This window comes from Hyperoodon ampullatus (genome assembly GCF_949752795.1).
Source record: "Hyperoodon ampullatus genome assembly, chromosome: 6".
Lineage (NCBI taxonomy): Eukaryota > Metazoa > Chordata > Mammalia > Artiodactyla > Ziphiidae > Hyperoodon > Hyperoodon ampullatus.
The window spans coordinates 85406173-85426072 of NC_136919.1; the positions used below are offsets into that span (position 1 = coordinate 85406173).

Consider the following 19900-nt stretch of genomic DNA (forward strand, 5'->3'; position numbering starts at 1 on the left):
AGGTATAGGGAATATAAGGATGAATGAGACACCATCCCTGCCTTCAAAGGGCTTATAGTCTATGGAAGGAAAACTATCTAAAAAGATGCCTATCATTGGAGACACTAAGTATTATGATACAGGGATGTCAGGGAGCAGAGTTGTGAGTCACTAAACAAGCAGGGGAGGAGAGATGAGGGTCAGGGAAAGAAGGCCTCCCAGGGAAGCTGGCACACAGCCTGAGGCTGGGAAACAGGTGGGTGTCAGCTTTCTGAAGAGCAAGCAGAAGAGGAGGGTCTTAAGTAAAGAAGCAGCATCTGTAAAGGCCCAGGAAGGAATTATAGAACATCAGAAACTACAAGCTGGTCCACATGTCTAGAGAAGACATTCAGGAAGGAGTGTAGCCAGAAGTAAGACAAAAGAGGTAGTCAGATCGTGAAGGACCTTATATGCCAACCTAAGGAACACAGATCTGATGCTGAGGACCATGAGAAATATGCAGCTTTCCAGGAAGGGGATACGGGTTCATGCCCCGGTCCGGGAGGATCCCACATGCCACTAAGTGGCTAGGCCCGTGAGCCATGGCCGCTGAGCCTGCATGTCCGGAGCCTGTGCTCCGCAACGGGAGAGGCTACAACAGTGAGAGGCCCGCATACCGCAAAAAAAAAAAAAAAAAAAAAAAGACAGCACCCTGGAGGGGGAAGTTAAGCCTGAACAGGAAATAAGATCACCCAGAGAAACTGAAATGTCCGAAGGGGTGGACACTGAGGATGGGAACCTAAAGAACACCTACATTTAAACTGGGTAAGCAAGAGACACACAAGAGTGAGACTGAGAAGAAGGAATTAGAGAGGGATAAAAAAATCAAGTGGCTTGATGGAAAACACAGAAGAGGGAGCTTTAAGAAAACAGGAGACAACTACATTAAGTGATGCTGGAGACTAAAAGAAATGGATATAGTGACACAGAAATCATACTGACAAGGATTCCCACTCTCACCACTTACATTCAACATAGTTTTGGAAGTCCCAGCGGCAGCAATCAGAGAAGAAAAAGAAATAAAAGGAATCCAAATAGGAAAGGAAGAAGTAAAACTGTCGCTATTTGCAGATGACATGATACTACACAAAGAAAATCCCAAAGAGCCACCAGAAAACTACTAGAGCTCATCAACGAATTTGGTAAAGTTGCAGGATACAAAATTAATACTCAGAAATCTGCTGAATTTCTATACACTAACAATGAACTATCAGAAAGAGAAATTAAGGAAACAATCCCACTTACCATTGCATCAAAAAGAACAAAATACCTAGGAATAAACCTACCTAAGGAGGCAAAAGACCTGAACTCCAAAAACTATAAGACACTGATAAAAGAAATTGAAGGTAACACAAACAGATGGAAAGATATTCCATGTTCTTGGATTGGAAGAAACAATAGTGCTAAAATGACCATACTATCCAAGGCAATCTATAGATTCAATGCAATCCTTATCAAAATGCCAATGGCATTTTTCACAGAAGTAGAAAAAAAATTTTTTTTAATTTGTATGGAAACACCAAAGACCCTGAATAGCCAAAACGATCTTGAGAAAGAAGAACAGAGCTAGAGGAACCACGCTCTTTGACTTCAGACTACACTACAAAGCTACAGTTATCCAAACAGTATGGTCCTGGCACAAAAACAGAAATATAGATCAATGGAACAGGTTAGAAAGCCCAGAAATAAACCCATGCACTTACGCCAATCTACGACAAAGAGGGCAAGATTATGCAATGGAGAAAAGACAGTCTCTTCAATAAGTGGTGCTGGGAAAACTGGACAGCTACGTGTAAAAGAATGAAATTAGAACATTCTCTAACACCATATACAAAAATAAACTAACATGGATTAAAGAGCTAAATGTAAGACTGGATACTATAAAACTCTTAGAAGATAACATAGGCAGAACACTCTTTGACATAAACACAGCAATATTTTTTTGGATCCATTTCCTAAAGTAAAGGAAATAAAGGCAAAAATAAACAAATGGGACCTAATTAAACTTAAAAGCTTTTGCAATCAAAGGAAATGATCAACAAAATGAAAAGACTACCTACTGAATGGGAGAAAATATTTGCAATGGATATGACCAATAAGGGATTAATATCCAACATATATAAACAGCTCATAAAACTCAACATCAAAAAGACTAACAACCAGATTAAAAAATGGGCAGAAGAACTGAATCGACATTTTTCCAAAGAGGAAAATGCAGATGGTCAACAGGCACATGAAAAGATGCTCAACATTGCTAATCATCAGGTAAATGTAAATCAAAACTACACTGGGGTATCACCTCACTCCTGTCAGAATGGCTAGCATCAAAAAGAGCACAAACAACAAATGTTGGCAAGGATGTAGAGAAAAGGGAACCCTGGTACACTGTTGGTAGGAATGTAAATTGGTGCAGCCACTGTGGAAAACAGTATGGAGGGTTCTCAAAAAAATAAAAATAGAACTACCATATGACCCTGCAACTCCACTCCTGGGTATATATCCAAAAAAAACAAAAACACTAATTTGAAAAGATACATGTACCCCAGTGTTCGTAGCAGCATTATTTACAATTGCCAAGATATGGAAGCAACCTAAGTGTCCATCAGGAGATGAATGGATAAAGAAGATGTGGTATATGTAACCAACGGCATACTACTCAGCCATAAAAAAGAACAAAATTTTGCCATTTGCAGCAACATAGATGGACTTGGAGGGCATTATGCTAAGTGAAATAAGTCAAACAAAAACAAATACTGTATGATATCACCTATATATGGAATCTAAAAAATACAACAAACTAGTGAATGTAACAAAAAAGAGGGAGACTCACAGGTATAGAGAACAAACTAATGGTTGCCAGTGCAGAGGGGGAGGAAGGGGCAATACAGGGGTGGGGAAGTGAGAGATATAAACTACTGGGTGTAAGATAGGCTCAAGGATGTGTTGTACAACACAGGGAATATAGCCAATATTTTGTAATAACTGTAATGTAAAGTAACCTTTAAAGATTGTGTACAATTTTTTAAAAAAAGAAATCATACTGAAAATTGGAAACAAGTTAAATGTCCATCAACAGGAAAATACACATATAAATTATTGTATTTCCCTACATGGGAATCTTACATAGCGAGGAAAGTACATGAACTAGACAGATCTTTATGTGTCAGCATGGATGAACCTAGCAAAGATAACACTAAATAAAGCAAGTAACAAGAGAAAACATAGTAGAATACTATATGCTGTTTAAGAATACCTAAAAATATAGCATAAATCTAAAGACATCCATGTCAGTGATGGAGACCAAGTTCAGAAGAGTGGTTACCCAGGGTCAGCTGGGGAGTGGCTGTGTTTGGGAAAGTGGTCACACCAGGCTCTTCAACAGGAATGGTAATGTTTCACTTCACACGCTGGCTGGAGGACGGAGGAGTGTTTGCGATGTTATAATGTGAGCACGCTGCATGTGAAAGCCACTGCTGACCACATCTAGGGGATCTGATGCGCGGGAGATGGTAGTGGGTGGAGGCATCCAGAAGGTGGTGGTAGAAGAGAAACGTTGTATGCATAACGCCTAAGGCCTGACCAGAGGACGACCGCTGTTCTAGACACTGGATACACATCCAACTTCTACAGCCAATGTTAAAAGACAAACTGAGGCATATTTAAAATTTTAAGACTTTATTTGAGCAAAAATAGATTCAATTCAGGCACCACCAAAGCGGAAGTGGTGAGGAGCACCCCAGCCACAGGAGCTGCAGAGATTTTTATTTTAAAAGGGCAGAAGCAAAGCAAGGAAATGACTGATTTGCTATAGCTTTAAAGCCTAGTTGGTGGTTTGTGACTGGTTGTCCTTAGCGGTTTTCGTAATCCTGAGGCGTTGACAGGCTTAGATTTTGGTTGGTTTACGTAGGCGGCCACATCACTAGTCTAACGGCCTCCTTGCAGGGTTAATTTATTAACACCAATTGTCTGAGTTCTTCCTCTTAGTTACTTCACTTCCTACGCCTCAGTTTCTCTTTTGTAAAGTGGATATTCAGTAGTAAATTCTCTGTGGAGTTGTTAGGAAAACTGAATGATTTCATACTGAAACAGTGCTTAAAATAATGCCTAGGAGACAGAAAGTACTAGTTACCAGAGTTAGCCATCATTATCAGTACAAAACAAAGTGATTATTAGTAACCACGACCACGTCCTGAATGCATGGAACACGTGACCATTTGCCAACCACCTTGTCAAGTCAGCAGAAACTACAGAAATTAAGAGCTCTCCGCAGAAATTTACACACCCGTGCACGAGGTAACGGACCACAGGCATTCACTCTGTCTTTCACAGAGTGCACGCTCTCTCCTGGGCGGGGCGAGCACAGACACTTACCGGGAGTTTAACTACTTTTAAAATGCATTGATATAACCATATCTCACTTTTATTTGGATCAGTCAGTAAACGCCATCTGGAAACCGCCAATTCTCCAAACCACCTACTTTTCGCACGGCGCTAGTCTCCAAGCTCCCGCCCCTGCTCCTCAGGCCGGGTCCCCGTGGGAGGCGGGGCTGCGTGCTGACGCACGGCGAGCGCTCTGACGTCCTCGAGCCCCGCCCCCACGGGGCCGCCAACCGGCTTGAACCGCAGCCCCGAGGCGCGAGAGCGGTGAGGCTGGCGCCAACTGCCGGCTCTGCGGCGCGGGAGGCGGCGCGGGAGCGCGGCAACGAAGGGCCGGCCTAGCTGGGGCCCGTGGCCCTCCGTCTTCTGGCTGGTACGCAAGTCCTGCGCACGCTGCGTGGCCGCAGCCGCCGGGCGGTGGGCGCCGGAGGGTCCGGGAGGCGAGCCGGGGTCCCCAGGCGGGTGTGGGCATCGTACCCGCAGCCAGCGTCCCCCGAGGCCGCGCTGGGGCCATGATCCACTCAGTTAAGCTGCGCCGCGACAGCGCGGCCGACTTCGTCTCGCACTATGAGTACCTGTGCGCGCTGCAGGACTCGGTGCCTCTGCCCGCCGTGCGCGCTTCTCTGCGGGAGGGCGTGCTGGACTTCAACGCCGACCGCCTCCGCGGGGTGGACTGGGCGCCACTCCTGAGCACCCTCAAGATTAATAAAGATCTGCCCCTGATCTGTATCAAGAGCTTCTTCCAGCCATGGCTTGGCGAGACAGGTTTGTAGTTCCCGCTTCCAGGGGCTCTGGTGTCGGCGCTGCGAAGCGGGGTTTGATGGTGCAAGGTGGAGGGTGGGCACTAGAACCGGTGCCCAGTGCCCGGGTGGGCATGCACTAGACGGGGCGTGCGGCCTAGGACTCCTGCAAGCTCGGTGACCCCGGCCGAGTGCCTTAAGGCTTTTAGGTCTCAGTGTTCTCATCTGTAGCATGGGCTTAACAGGACCCACTCTCTGTGGCGGTTACAAGGAGGCACTCTGTTAATGCTTGTAGACTCTACAATGTAGAGCACTTAGGACAGTTTGGAGCATCGTTAATTGTTCCACAGATGTTACCTGGTCTGTTGAACGACTTTGCCTAGTACACGCCAAAGCGATTAGGAAATTGATATATCCCAGCTTCATTTCCTTTCCATTAAAACAGGGCTCAGGAAAAAAAAAATTTTTTTTTAAATAGTCGTATCATATAGTGGGAAGAGCACAGGTGTGAAGGCAGCTTAGGGTTTGAATTCTAGGGCTTATGCTTTCTGTGGCCTGGGCAGGTTACTTTTGAACTACATTCCCCACACTTGTAAAATGACATTAAAAGCCACTCTTTCTGTGGGTTCTTAGAAGTAATTAAGCAGGTTATGTGTGTAAAGTACCCTGGCACTTGAATGAGTTGTCAGAACCAAGGGCTGCTGGAGACGATGCTTCTGCCCTAGGTAATCTCCCCTTCTACTGGGCTGCAGGTAAACACAAGCACAGTAGCCAGTGCTCTGGAAGAAGTGAGTTCTGGTGCTACAGAGCACAGAATTTTTCTTTTTTAATTTAATTTTTATTTTATATTGGAGGACAGTTGATTTACAATATTGTGTTAGTTTCAGGTGTACAGCAAAGTGATTCATTTATACATATATCCATTCTTTTTCAGATTCTTTTCCCATACAGGTTGTTATAGGATACGGAGTAGAGTTCCCTGTGCTATGCAGTAGGTCCTTGTTGATTACCTATTTTATATATAGTTGTGTGTATATGTTAATCCCAAATTCCTAATTTATGCCTCCCCCCCACCTTTTCCCTTTGCAGAGCACAGAATCTTGGAAGGGAAAGTTCAGGGTAGGCTTCTTGGAGGAGGTGCCATCCTTTCTAAGGATATGTAGAAGCTCCTGGGGTAGCAAGAGGGAGAAGTGTGTGTCAAAGTTTGAGAAATATAAGAAAATATGGCAAAACTAAGGTACAGGAGTGGAACTCAGGGTTTGGGAAAGAAATGAGAGTTGATACTGGAAACCTAGTGGGGCCCAGCAGAAAGGGCCTTGTTTGTCCTGTCAGAAGTTTGGATGTTTATCCTGAAGGCTGAGGGAAACACTAAAGAACAGTGAGACGGATTTCTGGTTTAGAGGCTCACTCGGACCTCTGTGTGGAAGGCAGTTGATTGGGTGCAGGGTGAATTGTAATCTAAGGTTTCCACTTAAGTTATAAAAAGTTGGACTGGATTTTGGAGGTCCGAGAGAGAATGGGTGGGGCCTGGTGACCAGTTAGAAAAGGGAGGGCAGCAAGCGTGGGTGACAGTTTACAGCTGCATCTTTTTGAGAGATACAGAACACAGTGGGAAGGGATTGGGTGGGGTGGGGAGAGGATCTTACTTCATCTTCAGTGCTTTAGAGGGGCCTGGTAGACAGGTCTGGGCCCAAGGTTCAGATCTGGGGTTTGGGGAGGAGAGGTGTTTGAAGGCATGGGAGAGACTTAGGTTACCCACAAGAAGATCCAAAGAATCATAGGTCTGAGGGCTTTTTAAGTGGGTCTACTGAGGAAGTTTATAAGCTGAAAGAAAGCAGCCAGCAGAGAAAGGGTGTGAAGATCTAGGAGAGGAAATGATTGTTCATTTGTTTTCAAAAACCTGAATACTTGTCATTTGCCTGGCCCTTTTCTAGCATCTGGGGTTCACACCATCTGTTATCTCTTCTTCAAGGACAGTTCAACTCATCCCCTGGTGAAGAGAAGTCAGATTATTCTTTGCATCCCATTCAGGTGTAGGAACTGTTTTGTACCTCTGAAGGGACTTTACTTAACCAGAGTAATAACTTAGAAATCAAAAGAAATTATAGCTGGAAGGGACCGTAAAGGCCACTGTACTTAATTTTGCCTAATATTTGACATTGAATGTAAGAAAAATTTATTGCAGAGCCCATTCTCTTTAGAGTTCCTTCACTGAACTTTCTTTATGTCTTGCATCCAGTGGGTCTAGCTTGTAGCTTTTGGCCTCCTCCTAAATTTGCTTCTTCATCCATATTACATTTTGTCCGGCCTATGGCAGAAGCTCCTAGGTGGTTTCGCGGCCCCTGGGCTCAGTTCCTGTGAGTTCATCTGCCTGCTTGGGTTGAGTGAGCTTCTAAAATAAAAAGATACGCTTAAAATAATGCTGCTAATGGCTTGCCCACACAGATTTAGTGCATACTAGCCGCCCAGCTTGTGCTCTGCACAGAGGCGTGTAGTCTGAACTGTGCTCGGCCAAGCCTCATGGGGCTCTTTGCCCTGAGGAAGGGGAGCTTTTTGTGATCACTCTCTTTATCTAATCGGTCCTTCAGCAGCGGGGCGCCTTTTTCTAATCAGCAGAGGCATCCTTACTCAGCCAGTGGTAGCCACAGGCCTCATCACCTGTGGGATACAAGCCATGCTCTCTCCCAGGCTTACTTCGGGCAACATCTCTATTTTAATTTCTGTCTCTTCTCACACTTGGACCCCTGGCCTTTAGTCATCCCCACCTGCAGTATTTACAGTGCCCAGCAGGTGTCAGGCTTGAGTGTCTTTGCACAGGTGCTTCCTCTGCAGTTAATGCACCTCCTACTGCAACTCTGCATAGCCTCATCTTTCTAGATTCTACTTCAGGGTTATCATGAAGCCATCACTTAGATATAACTTTTTGCCCCCAAAGGAATCTCTGTGCATAAAGGTTATGTTTCTTTATCTCATGTGATTGAAATTTTGAGTTTACACATGTCCCTCCTTAATGAAGGCTTTAAGGGCAGGAGTCGTTTCTAATCCTTAGCACAGAGCAGATGCTTTTTTTTTTTAGATGCTTTTTAATGATGATAAAATGTATGGTTTAAATCACTCATTTTGCAATAATTTTGCTTTAGGTTGTGACAGAAATAAAGTTTACAGAAGTCGTGTTCCTGCGATAAGAAATAAAGATGTGACCTTCCAGTTGTGTAAAGCTCTTAAATGCTGTGTAAGTGCGTCGGGTGCGCTAAGCAACCTGGAGCTCAATGGGCTAGTTCTGAGAGAGAGAGACTTAACTATGTTAACAAAGGTAAGCCTTCATTGTGTCCTGCCAACATTTAAGAGTTGCTTTTGGGGCATACTAGACCAATAAAATTTTAAACTTTTTCTCCCCATTAAAGGGATTGAATAAATCGGCCACTTTGGTGCACCTGTGTCTTGCGAATTGTCCAATTGGAGATGGAGGTTTAGAAAGTGAGTTTCAGTCTTGTTTAAGTCTCTTCCCATCAGACTGGTCTCGTAATTTCCTACACACTATGTTACTTCCTGTCCACCTTTTCTTGGTGTTGTTCATGTCTGGATTGTCTCCTGTACCTGCTCAAACCTTGGTCCATTCTCATTTGTACCATGGAAGTTTGTCATGCTGGATACTGTCAGAATTAATCTTACTTAAGTTTGTGTTAAGCCATAAACCACACATTTTGTATATTTTCTGTTTTTTGTGTTTGCTTATATTTTTATGGTTTCTCTTCAAGAAATATTATGGGAAGGGAAATAGCAAGATGTAAAGAGCAAAAAAGTCATCATTCTCTTTAAATTGTTAGAACATCTATCTGCAATCATAATTATAATGCACTGTGGTATGTGTTAAAATAGGAAATATATGTAACGTTCTGTAGGAGCAGCAAACTCAGTGGTGTTGGTGTGTCATGGAAGTAATCACAAAGCAGGTGACTGTTGGTTGGTGTCCTGAAACATTAGTGTGTGTTCCCTGTGTCCAGTAGTGGTCTGGAGGGGTCAGGAAGCCTGCCTTTCAATTTGAGGGAACAGCATTTGAGGTCCTCTATCTTCTATTGCTCTAGTATATTGCATAGCACCTAATAAAATATTGGGTTTATAGTTGACATTTAAATCGTTGATTGATAATCAAGATTGGGATGTATCACTGGAAATGAAAATCAGAAGAGTCTTATGCTTTTTAGGTTTTTCTTTTTCTTCCTATGTCTCAAAAGGTATGTAGGGGCTTCCCTGGTGGCGCAGTGGTTGAGAGTCCGCCTGCCGATGCAGGGGACACGGGTTCGTGCCCCGGTCTGGGAGGATCCCACATGCCGCGGAGCGGCTGGGCCCGTGAGCCATGGCCACTGAGCCTGTGCTCCAGAGTCTGTGCTCCGCAAGGGGAGAGGCCACAACAGTGAGAGGCCCGCCTACCGCAAAAAAAAAAAAAAAAAAAAAAAAAAAGGTATGTAGTACTTTAGTGGTTGGGAATAAAGTTTGCAGTATTCAGTGTATTCAGTTTTAGTATCTAAATAGAATTAAACTGTTGCTGTAAACTGGAGTAACACTTTGTTACTGACAAGTTTTAGAATGCATCAGTTTGTCAATTACCTGTTTGGGAAGATTGTAGTTAATGATTTTAAGAATGTGGCTATAAACCTCCAATTGACTCAAGAAAAGCAAATAAGTCAAGATTGACAAATGTATAGGCTCTTCATCTTATTGTGTGTGTGGTTTTTTTTTCCCTTTTAGTTATTTGTCAAGGTATAAAGAACTCTATCACTCTTAAGACAGTAAACTTCACGGGGTGTAATCTGACATGGCAGGGAGCAGATCACATGGCCAAGATCTTAAAGGTGATTTAATGTTTAAACTTTCATGAAAACATATGTGATTGAAGCACATTAATATATTGATACAGATGGCAGTTAATTTTTGTCTTTTGATACATGTGACTGTAGCTTTAGTTTTGTTGAAAGAATATGACCAGTTTTCAGTTTGGGATTCTACCATTTAGTAAAGATAGTCCACTTAATTTTAGAAATCAGACATTTAATATATAATACATAATAATACTTTCATGTATTTTTAGTTACTGAAAACATTTATTGTGATACTGTGAAGAAACTATGCCATTATAGTCTTCAAGACTTAAATGAATCCGGTGTTTATTAGCTGATGTAGTTTATAAACTAATAAAAATCACTACATCAGCAATTTGTAAATACAGTTTTTAAAATAATGCCTTAACAACTTTACAGTGGTTATAATTACTGTATTTAGGCTTAAAGTTATTTAATAATTTGACATGAAGCCTTTTTAATAGTTTGCTGATGCAGATCAGGGATAGGTAAACTACGGCTGGTGGGCCAGATCCAGCCCATCACCTGGTTTTGTAAAGAAAGGTTTTTTGGAACATAGTTGCACCCATTGTTTACATGGTAGCTGTGGCTACTTTCACCCTATACCAGTGAGGTTGAGTAATTGCAACAGAAACTGTATAGCCCACAAAGCTGGAAATTTTTAAATTTAGATTTTAAAAATTGAAAAATTCTTTGAGCCTATACAGGGCAAGTCCATTGACCCCTGGGATAGAAAACAGTCAAGAACTTGGGTGCCAAAGCCAAATGGCCTAGGTTCAAATTCCCTTTCTCCCATTTCATAGCTAGTGACCATGGACAAATCAGTTAACCTCTATGCCTCATTATGAGGTTTAAATGAACTCATTTGTATAAATAGTGCCTGGCACATAATAAGCACTGTGTAAGCGATTGCTGTTATTTCTGCTTGTAGCTTTTGTACGTTATTGTTAATAGAAAAATGACAGTAATGATTTTGCTTTTAGAGTGTCAAAGGCATTTTGAGTCTTATTTTTTCAAGAATGTAATAAGACTTTTTTCATTTAAAGTCAGTGTTCCCTGTTACCAAAATTTATTTTATGAATATAAAGAATTGAATGTCTTTAAGACAATACTTGTGGTTAAATGTCAAACCATTATTTTCCCAAGGCACATCAAACTGGCTCTGCATAGTCCAGGCCTCTAAAGTTTGTGTGCACACCCTAGGTAGCATGTGAGATACATTTTGTAAATATAGTTTTTAAAATAGCACCTGGGACTTCCCTGGCGGTCCAGCAGTTAAGACTCTGTGCTCTCAATGCAGGGGGCCTGGGTTTGATCCCTGCTCAAGGAACTAGATCCGACATGCATGCTGTAACTAAGAGCCCACATGCCACAACTAAAAGATCTGGCATGCCGCAACTAAAGACCCGGCACAGCCAAATAAATAAATAAAAACAAACAAACAAACAAATAAATAAATAAATAAAATAAAATAATGCCTTAGGAGTTAGGAAAAGAAAATATTAGAACCTGTTTACCTTTGTATCATTTAAAAAATATCTGTGTAGTTTATAATGTACATAAATTATATGTATAGAACTTCGTGTATATAATTTGTTAATAAATAAGATGCATATTAAAAAGTTTTCTTATGGGTTGCCCAGTCAGGTGTTTGGAGACCGTAGGAGGACAGAATGATGAAATTTAGAGCCTCAGCAATGATAGGACTTAGAACCAATTCCCTGACTTAGAAGATAAGGAAAATAATTCATAGACTGTAATTGAGTTGTCCAACTTTACATAACTGTTCAAGAACAGGTCATCCAGTGGCTGGAATCTAATTACTGACTGACTAGAATCTGGGTCACTGGACTCGTAAAGCAGAACTGACTGTTTAATTTCTCAGGTTGATTCTCCTGGCATATATGCTTGATGTGTGTGTGTGTGTAAATCTCTGACATAATAAGCCATACTCAGTAGGCACACCGTGTTTCCTTTTTCAAGCATCTTAATTTCATCCTATTAAATCTTTGAAGTATCAGACTATCAGAAGGCATGAAGAAACCTGGGCTGAGAGTCTTCGTTACAGAAGACCTGATCTTGACTGTATGGCTGGTTTGAGGCGCATCACTCTGAACTGCAACATGCTCATTGGTGACCTGGGTGCAAGTGCTTTTGCAGAATCTCTTAGTGAGGATTTATGGCTTAGAGGTAAATTCTAAAATTGAAAATATTGAATTTTTAATATTATGTGTGCTTAGCTTTTGGCATGATACGTTGTGATAGGATTTTTTTTAAAGCCTCATTTTTCTGATAGCTTTTATTTTGCCTTTAAACTTTGTCTAAGAGTTGCATATATTCTTTATAGAAAATACAGAGTAACAAGAGAACAATTACCTATAATCTGAATACCCAGACATAATCACTGTTCATTTTGGTGTATATACTTTCAGTCTTTTTTTTTCTATAAATATATTTGTACACTTAGGGATTACAAAAATAGAATTGTAGTATACTTGCTATTTCATATTCCTGCTTTTTTCACTTAATGATGCATCATGTAGTATTCCATCATATTGATGTCCCATAGTTTAATCAATTCTTTGCAATTAGATTTAGTTTGCTTTTCCCTGTCAGAAACAATGTGAATATGTTGTATATACATCTCTGTGTCCATCGGGATTACTTCTGTAGAATAAGGTACTACAAGTGGAATGACTAAATGTGACATATTTTTAAGACTTTCGATACACATTGCCAACTTACCATCCAGAAAGGCTATGCCAATTTGTAGTCCACCCCAAGAGTGGATGTGAAGCCTGCCTCTCACAAACACTGGCTTGTAGCACTTTTAAAAAACTGTAAAACTACAAAAATGAGTACCTCTCCCTTTTTTGTGCAAGTAGGATTACTCCAAATTTTATAACTTTTTTCAATTAATTTAGTATGAGCATTTTAGCAAGTCAGTAAATTTGCATCTACTGCATCATTTTTTGTGACTGTTCAGTGTTTCATTATATGAATATGCCACAGTACACGTAGCTTATCCATTCTTGTATATAAGCTATGTCCAGTTTTTCAGTTACAAATAGTATAGTACTCTGATATATATCCTTACCTATATTTCTGACTATTTCTTTTGGTTAAATTCTTAAAAAGGGAGTTGTTGGATCAAAAGGGTATATACATTTTAAAGGCTTTTCTTTTTTCTTTTTTAAATTTTCATTGATTGATTGATTGATTGATTGATTGATTGATTGCCATGCTGGGTCTTCTTTTCTGTGCGAGGGCTTTCTCTAGTTGCGGCAAGCGGGGGCCGCTCTTCATCGCGGTGTGCGGGCTTCTCACTGTTGCGGCCTCTCTTGTTGTGGAGCACAAGCTCCAGACGCGTAGGCTCAGTAGTTGTGGCTCACGGGCCTAGTTGCTCCACGGCATGTGGGATCTTCCCAGACCAGGGCTCGAACCCGTGCATTGGCAGGCAGACTCTCAACCACTGCGCCACCAGGGAAGCCCTAAAGGCTTTTCTTACAGAATCTTGGCTTAATCTGATAGGAGAATAACCACATTTTGTTTATTTTGTATTCATTTGATTTACTAGTGAGGTTTACTGGCTGTTTGTATTAATTTGGCTAGTTGGTTAATTATACCCTGTGTCCATTCTTCTGTAGTGAGAGTTTGTAAGGGTTGTATCATATCCTGTCAGATCCATATGTCTGACTTGCTATTTCTGTGTGTCATGGGGTGTTGAAAGACTTCAGTTATTTTAATGCAATGGTACACACAGCACTTAAAAAAAAGATTCATGGGCCTCCCTGGTGGCGCAGTGGTTGGGAGTCCGCCTGCTGATGCAGGGGATACGGGTTCGTGCCCCGGTCTGGGAGGATCCCATATGCCGCGGAGCGGCTGGGCCCGTGGGCCATGGCCGCTGAGCCTGCGCATCCGGAGCCTGTGCTCCGCAACGGGAGAGGCCACAGCAGTGAGGGGCCCGCGTACCGCAAAAAAAAAAAAAAAAAAAAAAAAGATTCATGATAGTTTCCTTTCATGTAATATTTGTTAATACCTGTGCTTTTGTGATGATCCCTTTTGTTTAAATGAGTAGGTTTTTCAGCCCCAGAACTACTAGAATTCATGATCATTTGTTCTGGTTTTTGTCTGACCTTTTACTGAGAGAGTTCTTGACCATGATACTTTCATGATAGGTTTTTAGTATGTATTCTCTATTCACACATTCTTTGAATTTGTTATTATTTGTATCCTCTTAGACTTGTCTTTTTGTTCTAAAACTAACAGAACAACAGAGAAGTTGTTACATTTCTTCTATTTTGTTTTCCCCTTTTAACTAGTTTCAAGTGTGATTTGGAGCTCAAGATCATGATCAAAAGAATGCAGTGCATTTCTGAGCTCCACCAGTTTTTGCATGTGAGGTTTACACTGCCACTGCCGCCCTTGCTAATTATGAACTGAGATTCATTTTGTGATGTTTTTTGCTCATAGGTTATATACAGTTATTCTTCAGTTCTTTAATTGTAAAATATGTTGGATGATTTATTGGTACTCAAGGCAGGGTTATCATTGCACATCCAAGAAGAGGTTTTTAAATTGGATTATGCATTATGTGTGTGTGTATACGTTTCTGTTTTTTTCCATACCCAAAATTACAAACCTGCCATGGCTGGCCTTGTGCACAGGACTCTTCCACACGTGAGAAAATGAGAGTTGTCTATATGTGAAATCTGTATAGAGTTAACAAGTGACCTTTTGTCTTTCATGCAAAGCACTTGACCTGCAGCAGTGTGGCCTCACCAGTGAAGGAGCAAAGGCTTTACTAAAGGCCCTTGAAACCAACAGAACTCTGGTCGTTTTGGATATAAGAAAAAATCCACTTGTTGGTATGTGGTCACTTTTTTTTTAATTGATTAACACATAGCAAAACAAAAAGAATTTGTTCACGTATTGACAGTTTTTAAAACTTCATGTGTTTAACTTTCCTGATCGTGTACAGTTGGCCCTTGAACAACGTGGGGGTCAGGGGTGCTGCCCCCCACGCAGTTGAAAATCTGGGTATAAGTTTATAGTCAGTGGTTCCACATCTGTGGATTCAACCAGCCTTGGATCGTGTAGGACGATAGTACATGTTTATTGAAAAATATCCGTGTGTCAATGGACCCGCGAGGTTCAAACCCATGTTGTTCAAGCATCAACTGAACTTTTTTAATGTTGCACTTCCCGTATGTTTTTAGCAGATAATTTACTAATTAAAGTGAGTTATACTTGTAACTTTTTCTTATCTCTACTCTGAATAGAGGTGAACCTAGATGCTATCCTGCTTCCACCAAGAGCATTATTTCCTTCTTGTGCAACCTCTGAATTCTTGCAAGGAGTACTTTATTCATTTGTCAGTTTAACAATTTTTTTAATACCTTCTGTGTGCCAGGTACGGGTTTAGGCACTAGGGATAAAGCAGTGAACCAGACAGACAAAAGCCTTACCCTCATGGAGCTTACATTCTAGTGAAGGAGTTCAGATAGAAATGAACAAACAGATAAGTAATATAATTTTAGATAGAAGGAAGTGCAAAGTATCTTAATGTAAGGAGAGTAGGGGGGCAAGTAGGACTCCACTGGATAGGTTTGTTAGGGGACAGCTTCACTGGAGAAGTGGCATTTGAATGGAGACCTAAATGAAGAGAGGAGCAAGCCATGGAAGATGTGGAGTAAGCACATTCCAGGACAAGGAGGCCATGAGTATGCAGGCATGTAGGTGGGTGGAGTATTTAAGGAAAAGCAAGGAGGCCAACATGGCCAGAGTACTGAGTGAAGAAGAGTGTGGTATGACGTGAGGTCAAGGAGCTAGCCAGGGGTCTGCTCTTGTAAAGTCTTGAAGGCCAGAGTAAAGATGTGGATTATTCTAAATGAGTAGAGGGTTTTGAACTGGAAAAAGGCATGATCCAAATAGTATCTCAGTAAGATGACCTGGTATAGAGAATAGATTTGGGGGGATAAAGAAGAGGAACAGGGAGACCAGTTAGGAGACTATCACAGTGGTCCAAATAAGAGATGTTTATGGCTTAGCTTAGGTTGGAAGTTTGGAGCAAGTGAAAAGTGGTTGAATTCAGGTTGTGTTTTGAGGGTGTAACTAGCAAGACTTGCAGATAGATTAGACGTGAGGTATGAAGGAAATAGTAACAAGGAGACAAGTCGTTGATGATTATGTGTGCAACTGGGTGGTATCACTTAGAAGAAGGGGGCTGATGGGAGGAGCAGCTTTTGAGGGAATATCAGGACTTTGATTTGTTATCTTAGATGCCCTTTAGGTATCTAAGTGTCTGGACGGTGCTCAGACTGTACTTTCTATCCAAAGGTATCCAAAGCCACTTTAGATGCAAAATGTTTAAAGTTGACCTTTGCTGCTGCCAAAATAGTAGCCATTGGGGGCAGTCTGCAAGATGGCATCTTAGGTTTTTGAGGAAGAAATTAGAATACACAAAGGGGGAAATAAGGGTATAATTACATAATATAGATTTCATATTTAATTTTATGGGAAAAGCAATAATTAGTTGGCTTTTGGTTTTAAATGGAAATAGCTACTCATTGGGAAATAATTATTCTAATTTCAATTTATTTTACTTTAGATCATTCTGTGATGAAATCAGTTATCAAAAAAGTTCTCCAGAATGGAAGGAGTGCCAAGTCAGAGGTATATAATGTGTTTTAGTTCTCTCGGAATAATTTCTCTTTAATGTTTTGTTTTTCTTTCTTCCTTAAAAGAAAATTATCAAGGTACTTTCTGCCATTTTAAAAGTAAGTTTTTAGTCAAATCAAATGGCTTTTCTGTCTTTGAAAATGTTGTGTGATTCTTTAATTTAGGTTCCGAGAAATGCAGATTGAAAACATTTTATTAACTTAAAATATCTTAATTTCCAGTTAAGATCAAGCCCTCATAAATTACCTGGAACTTAAATGGCATATTTATTATTTCTTTCTCAGTACCAGTGGATAACTTCTCCATCTGTGAAGGAACCATCCAAAGCTGCTAGACAGAAAAAGAGAACTATAATTTTGGGAAGTGGTCGAAGAGGAAAAGCTACTATTAGAATAGGTAACTTTTTCTTGTTTTTAATGCTACTAGAATTTATACCCCATATGTTTTCCAGTGTGCTAAAATTGAAACAGCCAATATTAATCACATGCATATTAGGAGGACTATAATTATTTTGATACTTATGAGAATTTATAGAATGTAGATATAATAAATGAATTTAAAGAGATGTTAATATTAACCAACATTATTGTTTGGATTTCATAAAAAGTTCGTTATTTTGAAAATATTTCCTGGTTGATGATTGCTTCTAATGCTTTGCAATTGAAATTTGGGGTGCACTTTGATGATAATTTTAGTAGTGGTGCTTTTGAGGGATTTTTTTTTTTTAATGAAGAATTACCTTTTGTGCTATAAGAAACAAAATTTCTTCCCAGTTCCAACCTTCCCGTTGTTCCCTTCTTCTTTCTTAGAAATTCTTACCTAAATTTTTGATTCAGGTAATATCTTGTTTCTCTCAATGATAACAAAAACTTGAAATATGTGTTATCCTTATAAAAGACTTCTACATACAAGTTTATTGACCTAGATGGAACATTTTAGAAAAACATTTTCTAAATGTTTACTGTAATGTGTATTTAATTTTCCAAATGATAGTTAACCCATACAATCTAAAATGATAGATTTTACAACTAAGCCTATAATTTTGTTACCAAATGTAATAAAAAGCTTTTAAAACCCTTTAACAGTCAATGGTATAAGTTTCACATTCTCCTGAATATATAAATGTGGTATAATTCACTTCTACAGATAACGTTTGTATTGTTTCTAAGAGACCTTAACTTTTTATTTTCTGGAACATATTATCTTTAGTCACAAATAGTCTTTTTTTGTTGTTTATAAGAATGAATAGCAGGAGCAGCATTTGTGAAACCAAATCTAATGAAACTGACTCTTGTGAGTAAATTTGAATTTTGAAACAGTAAAACAGTAAGGTTTAATATAAAGCAAAATAAATTTTTTATGTTTATGATCTGCCAATTTCCCAGAAAAAGTTTTGTGGTGACTTTAGTTATATACCGGATACATTAAAATCACCAATGGACAACAACACATCTTTTATTTAGGTGCCATCTGAAAGTTTTAAAAATTTGTTGACTTAATATCACTGAACTGTCCACTTTAAAATGGTTAAAATGATAAATTTTCTGTTTTGTGTATTTTACCACCATTTTTAAAAAACGTGTTGTTTGAAGATTTTTAGGTTTTATAAAGGTATTAACATAAAAATGAAAAATTTAAAAGACCACCTCTAATCTCATTATCCTATCAAGCAATATTTACATTTTTATTTTCTCTTCCTGTTGTCTATAAACATAATTCCACATAGCTTACATATAATTTGCCATTCTTATCTTTTCATATTAAATTTTATGATTCATAGTTATACTTTTTAACATTGTATTCACAAGTTTTCATTGAGTTGGTCAGTTTTTTAAATTGGTGAGAAATTGGAAATAACCTAAAATAAACTATTGTAAACATCTTCATAAAGACAGCTTTTTTTTTCTACTTAAAGATGTATGTTTTTGATTCTCCATTAATCAACTTGCTTGGACAATAGTGTATTAAATAGAAGTTGTTAGTGTTTATTAAATCAAAAAAAAAGCTTATGATTTGTCTGCCAGTTATTTCAAGACAGTGATATTTTAATAAACAAATAGTACATACAAAGAAGATTTGTGATATCACACTAATTACATATTATTATTAAAAATTTATATCATACGTAAAGCATTCTTAAAACAGCTAAGTTGACTTTTGCTATAATATTAGAAATAGAAATATATATAAATAAAACATGTATATGTAAAACATATTAAGAATTCTATAATATTAGTACCTGGTGGTATATAATAGGGCATCATGGAATGAGAATGAAACAATTAAATTTTTTTTTTTATTTAGCATGATTAAACAAAGTGGAAATGTAAGTGAAGTATATGAGCTCATTGATCTGTTTTAAGAGTAATTTTATTTCTTGGGCTTTTTTTTGTATTTGCCTCAGTTATTTGGAGACATAGAGGTAAGCCAAATCAATGCCTGGGTATATAGTTAGATCCAGGTGAGTATAGGGGTGAAATAATGGTGTGAATTGTGTCACATTTATATTGTAATTATGTATGCCTAAAAAAAGATGGGAACTTTTATTAGAAATTTTTTTTAGCTCCTAACAAGAAAAGTGTAATTAAAAAAATTTTTATTACAAATATATTTTCTTTAGTTTCTGAAAGTAAAGGAAGGGTATACACATACAAACTACATGCATATAAACATTTTTTTTGAGGGTAATTAAGTTAAACAAAATAGAATAGCACAAAATGAACTGAGCTCCTATATATTTTTAAGAGGCATATAAGTCACACCGGATCATGTGGTGATTATCAATAAGCTACACTCTATGAAATATTTGTCCTATATTACCACATGCACTCTATTTTACACTCCATCCTAATGCTGCTAAAATATAGTAGAAAGCAGCAGCATAGCACAGGGAGATCAGCTTGGTGCTTTGCGATGACCTAGAGGGGTGGGATAGGGAGGGTGGAGGGAGGCTCAAGAGGGAGGGGATATGGGGACATGTGTACGCATATGGTTGATTTGCTTTGTTGTGCAACAGAAACTAACACAGAATTGTGAAGCAATTATACTCCAATAAAGATCTATTAAAATAAATAAATAACATAAAATATAGTAGATTTGAAGGATAAATATAACCATTTTAACCTATGATGTTTGTTTTCAGTAAATTCAAATTAAATATTTAAATGTGAATTTTAATATATGGCTTGTTCTAAATAAAATATTAACACGTAGGTCTAGTTTTTG

The 19900-nt window shown here is 39.1% G+C and overlaps 1 protein-coding gene across 2 annotated transcripts in view; it reads left to right on the top strand.

Moving 5' to 3' along the window:
* Positions 1 to 4907: 4907 nt before the first annotated feature.
* CEP78 (centrosomal protein 78) overlaps positions 4908 to 19900 on the top strand; it is a gene marked incomplete at both ends in the record, with an annotated part of 33203 nt that continues 18210 nt past the window's right edge. For both annotated transcript variants that reach the window (XM_079706188.1, XM_079706189.1), the window contains 8 exons: positions 4908 to 5160; positions 8276 to 8448; positions 8540 to 8612; positions 9885 to 9988; positions 12010 to 12184; positions 14749 to 14862; positions 16605 to 16669; positions 16960 to 17071. In XM_079706188.1, coding sequence (XP_079562314.1) covers positions 4908 to 5160; positions 8276 to 8448; positions 8540 to 8612; positions 9885 to 9988; positions 12010 to 12184; positions 14749 to 14862; positions 16605 to 16669; positions 16960 to 17071 — 1069 coding nt within the window. The remainder of the gene's footprint in view (positions 5161 to 8275; positions 8449 to 8539; positions 8613 to 9884; positions 9989 to 12009; positions 12185 to 14748; positions 14863 to 16604; positions 16670 to 16959; positions 17072 to 19900) is intronic.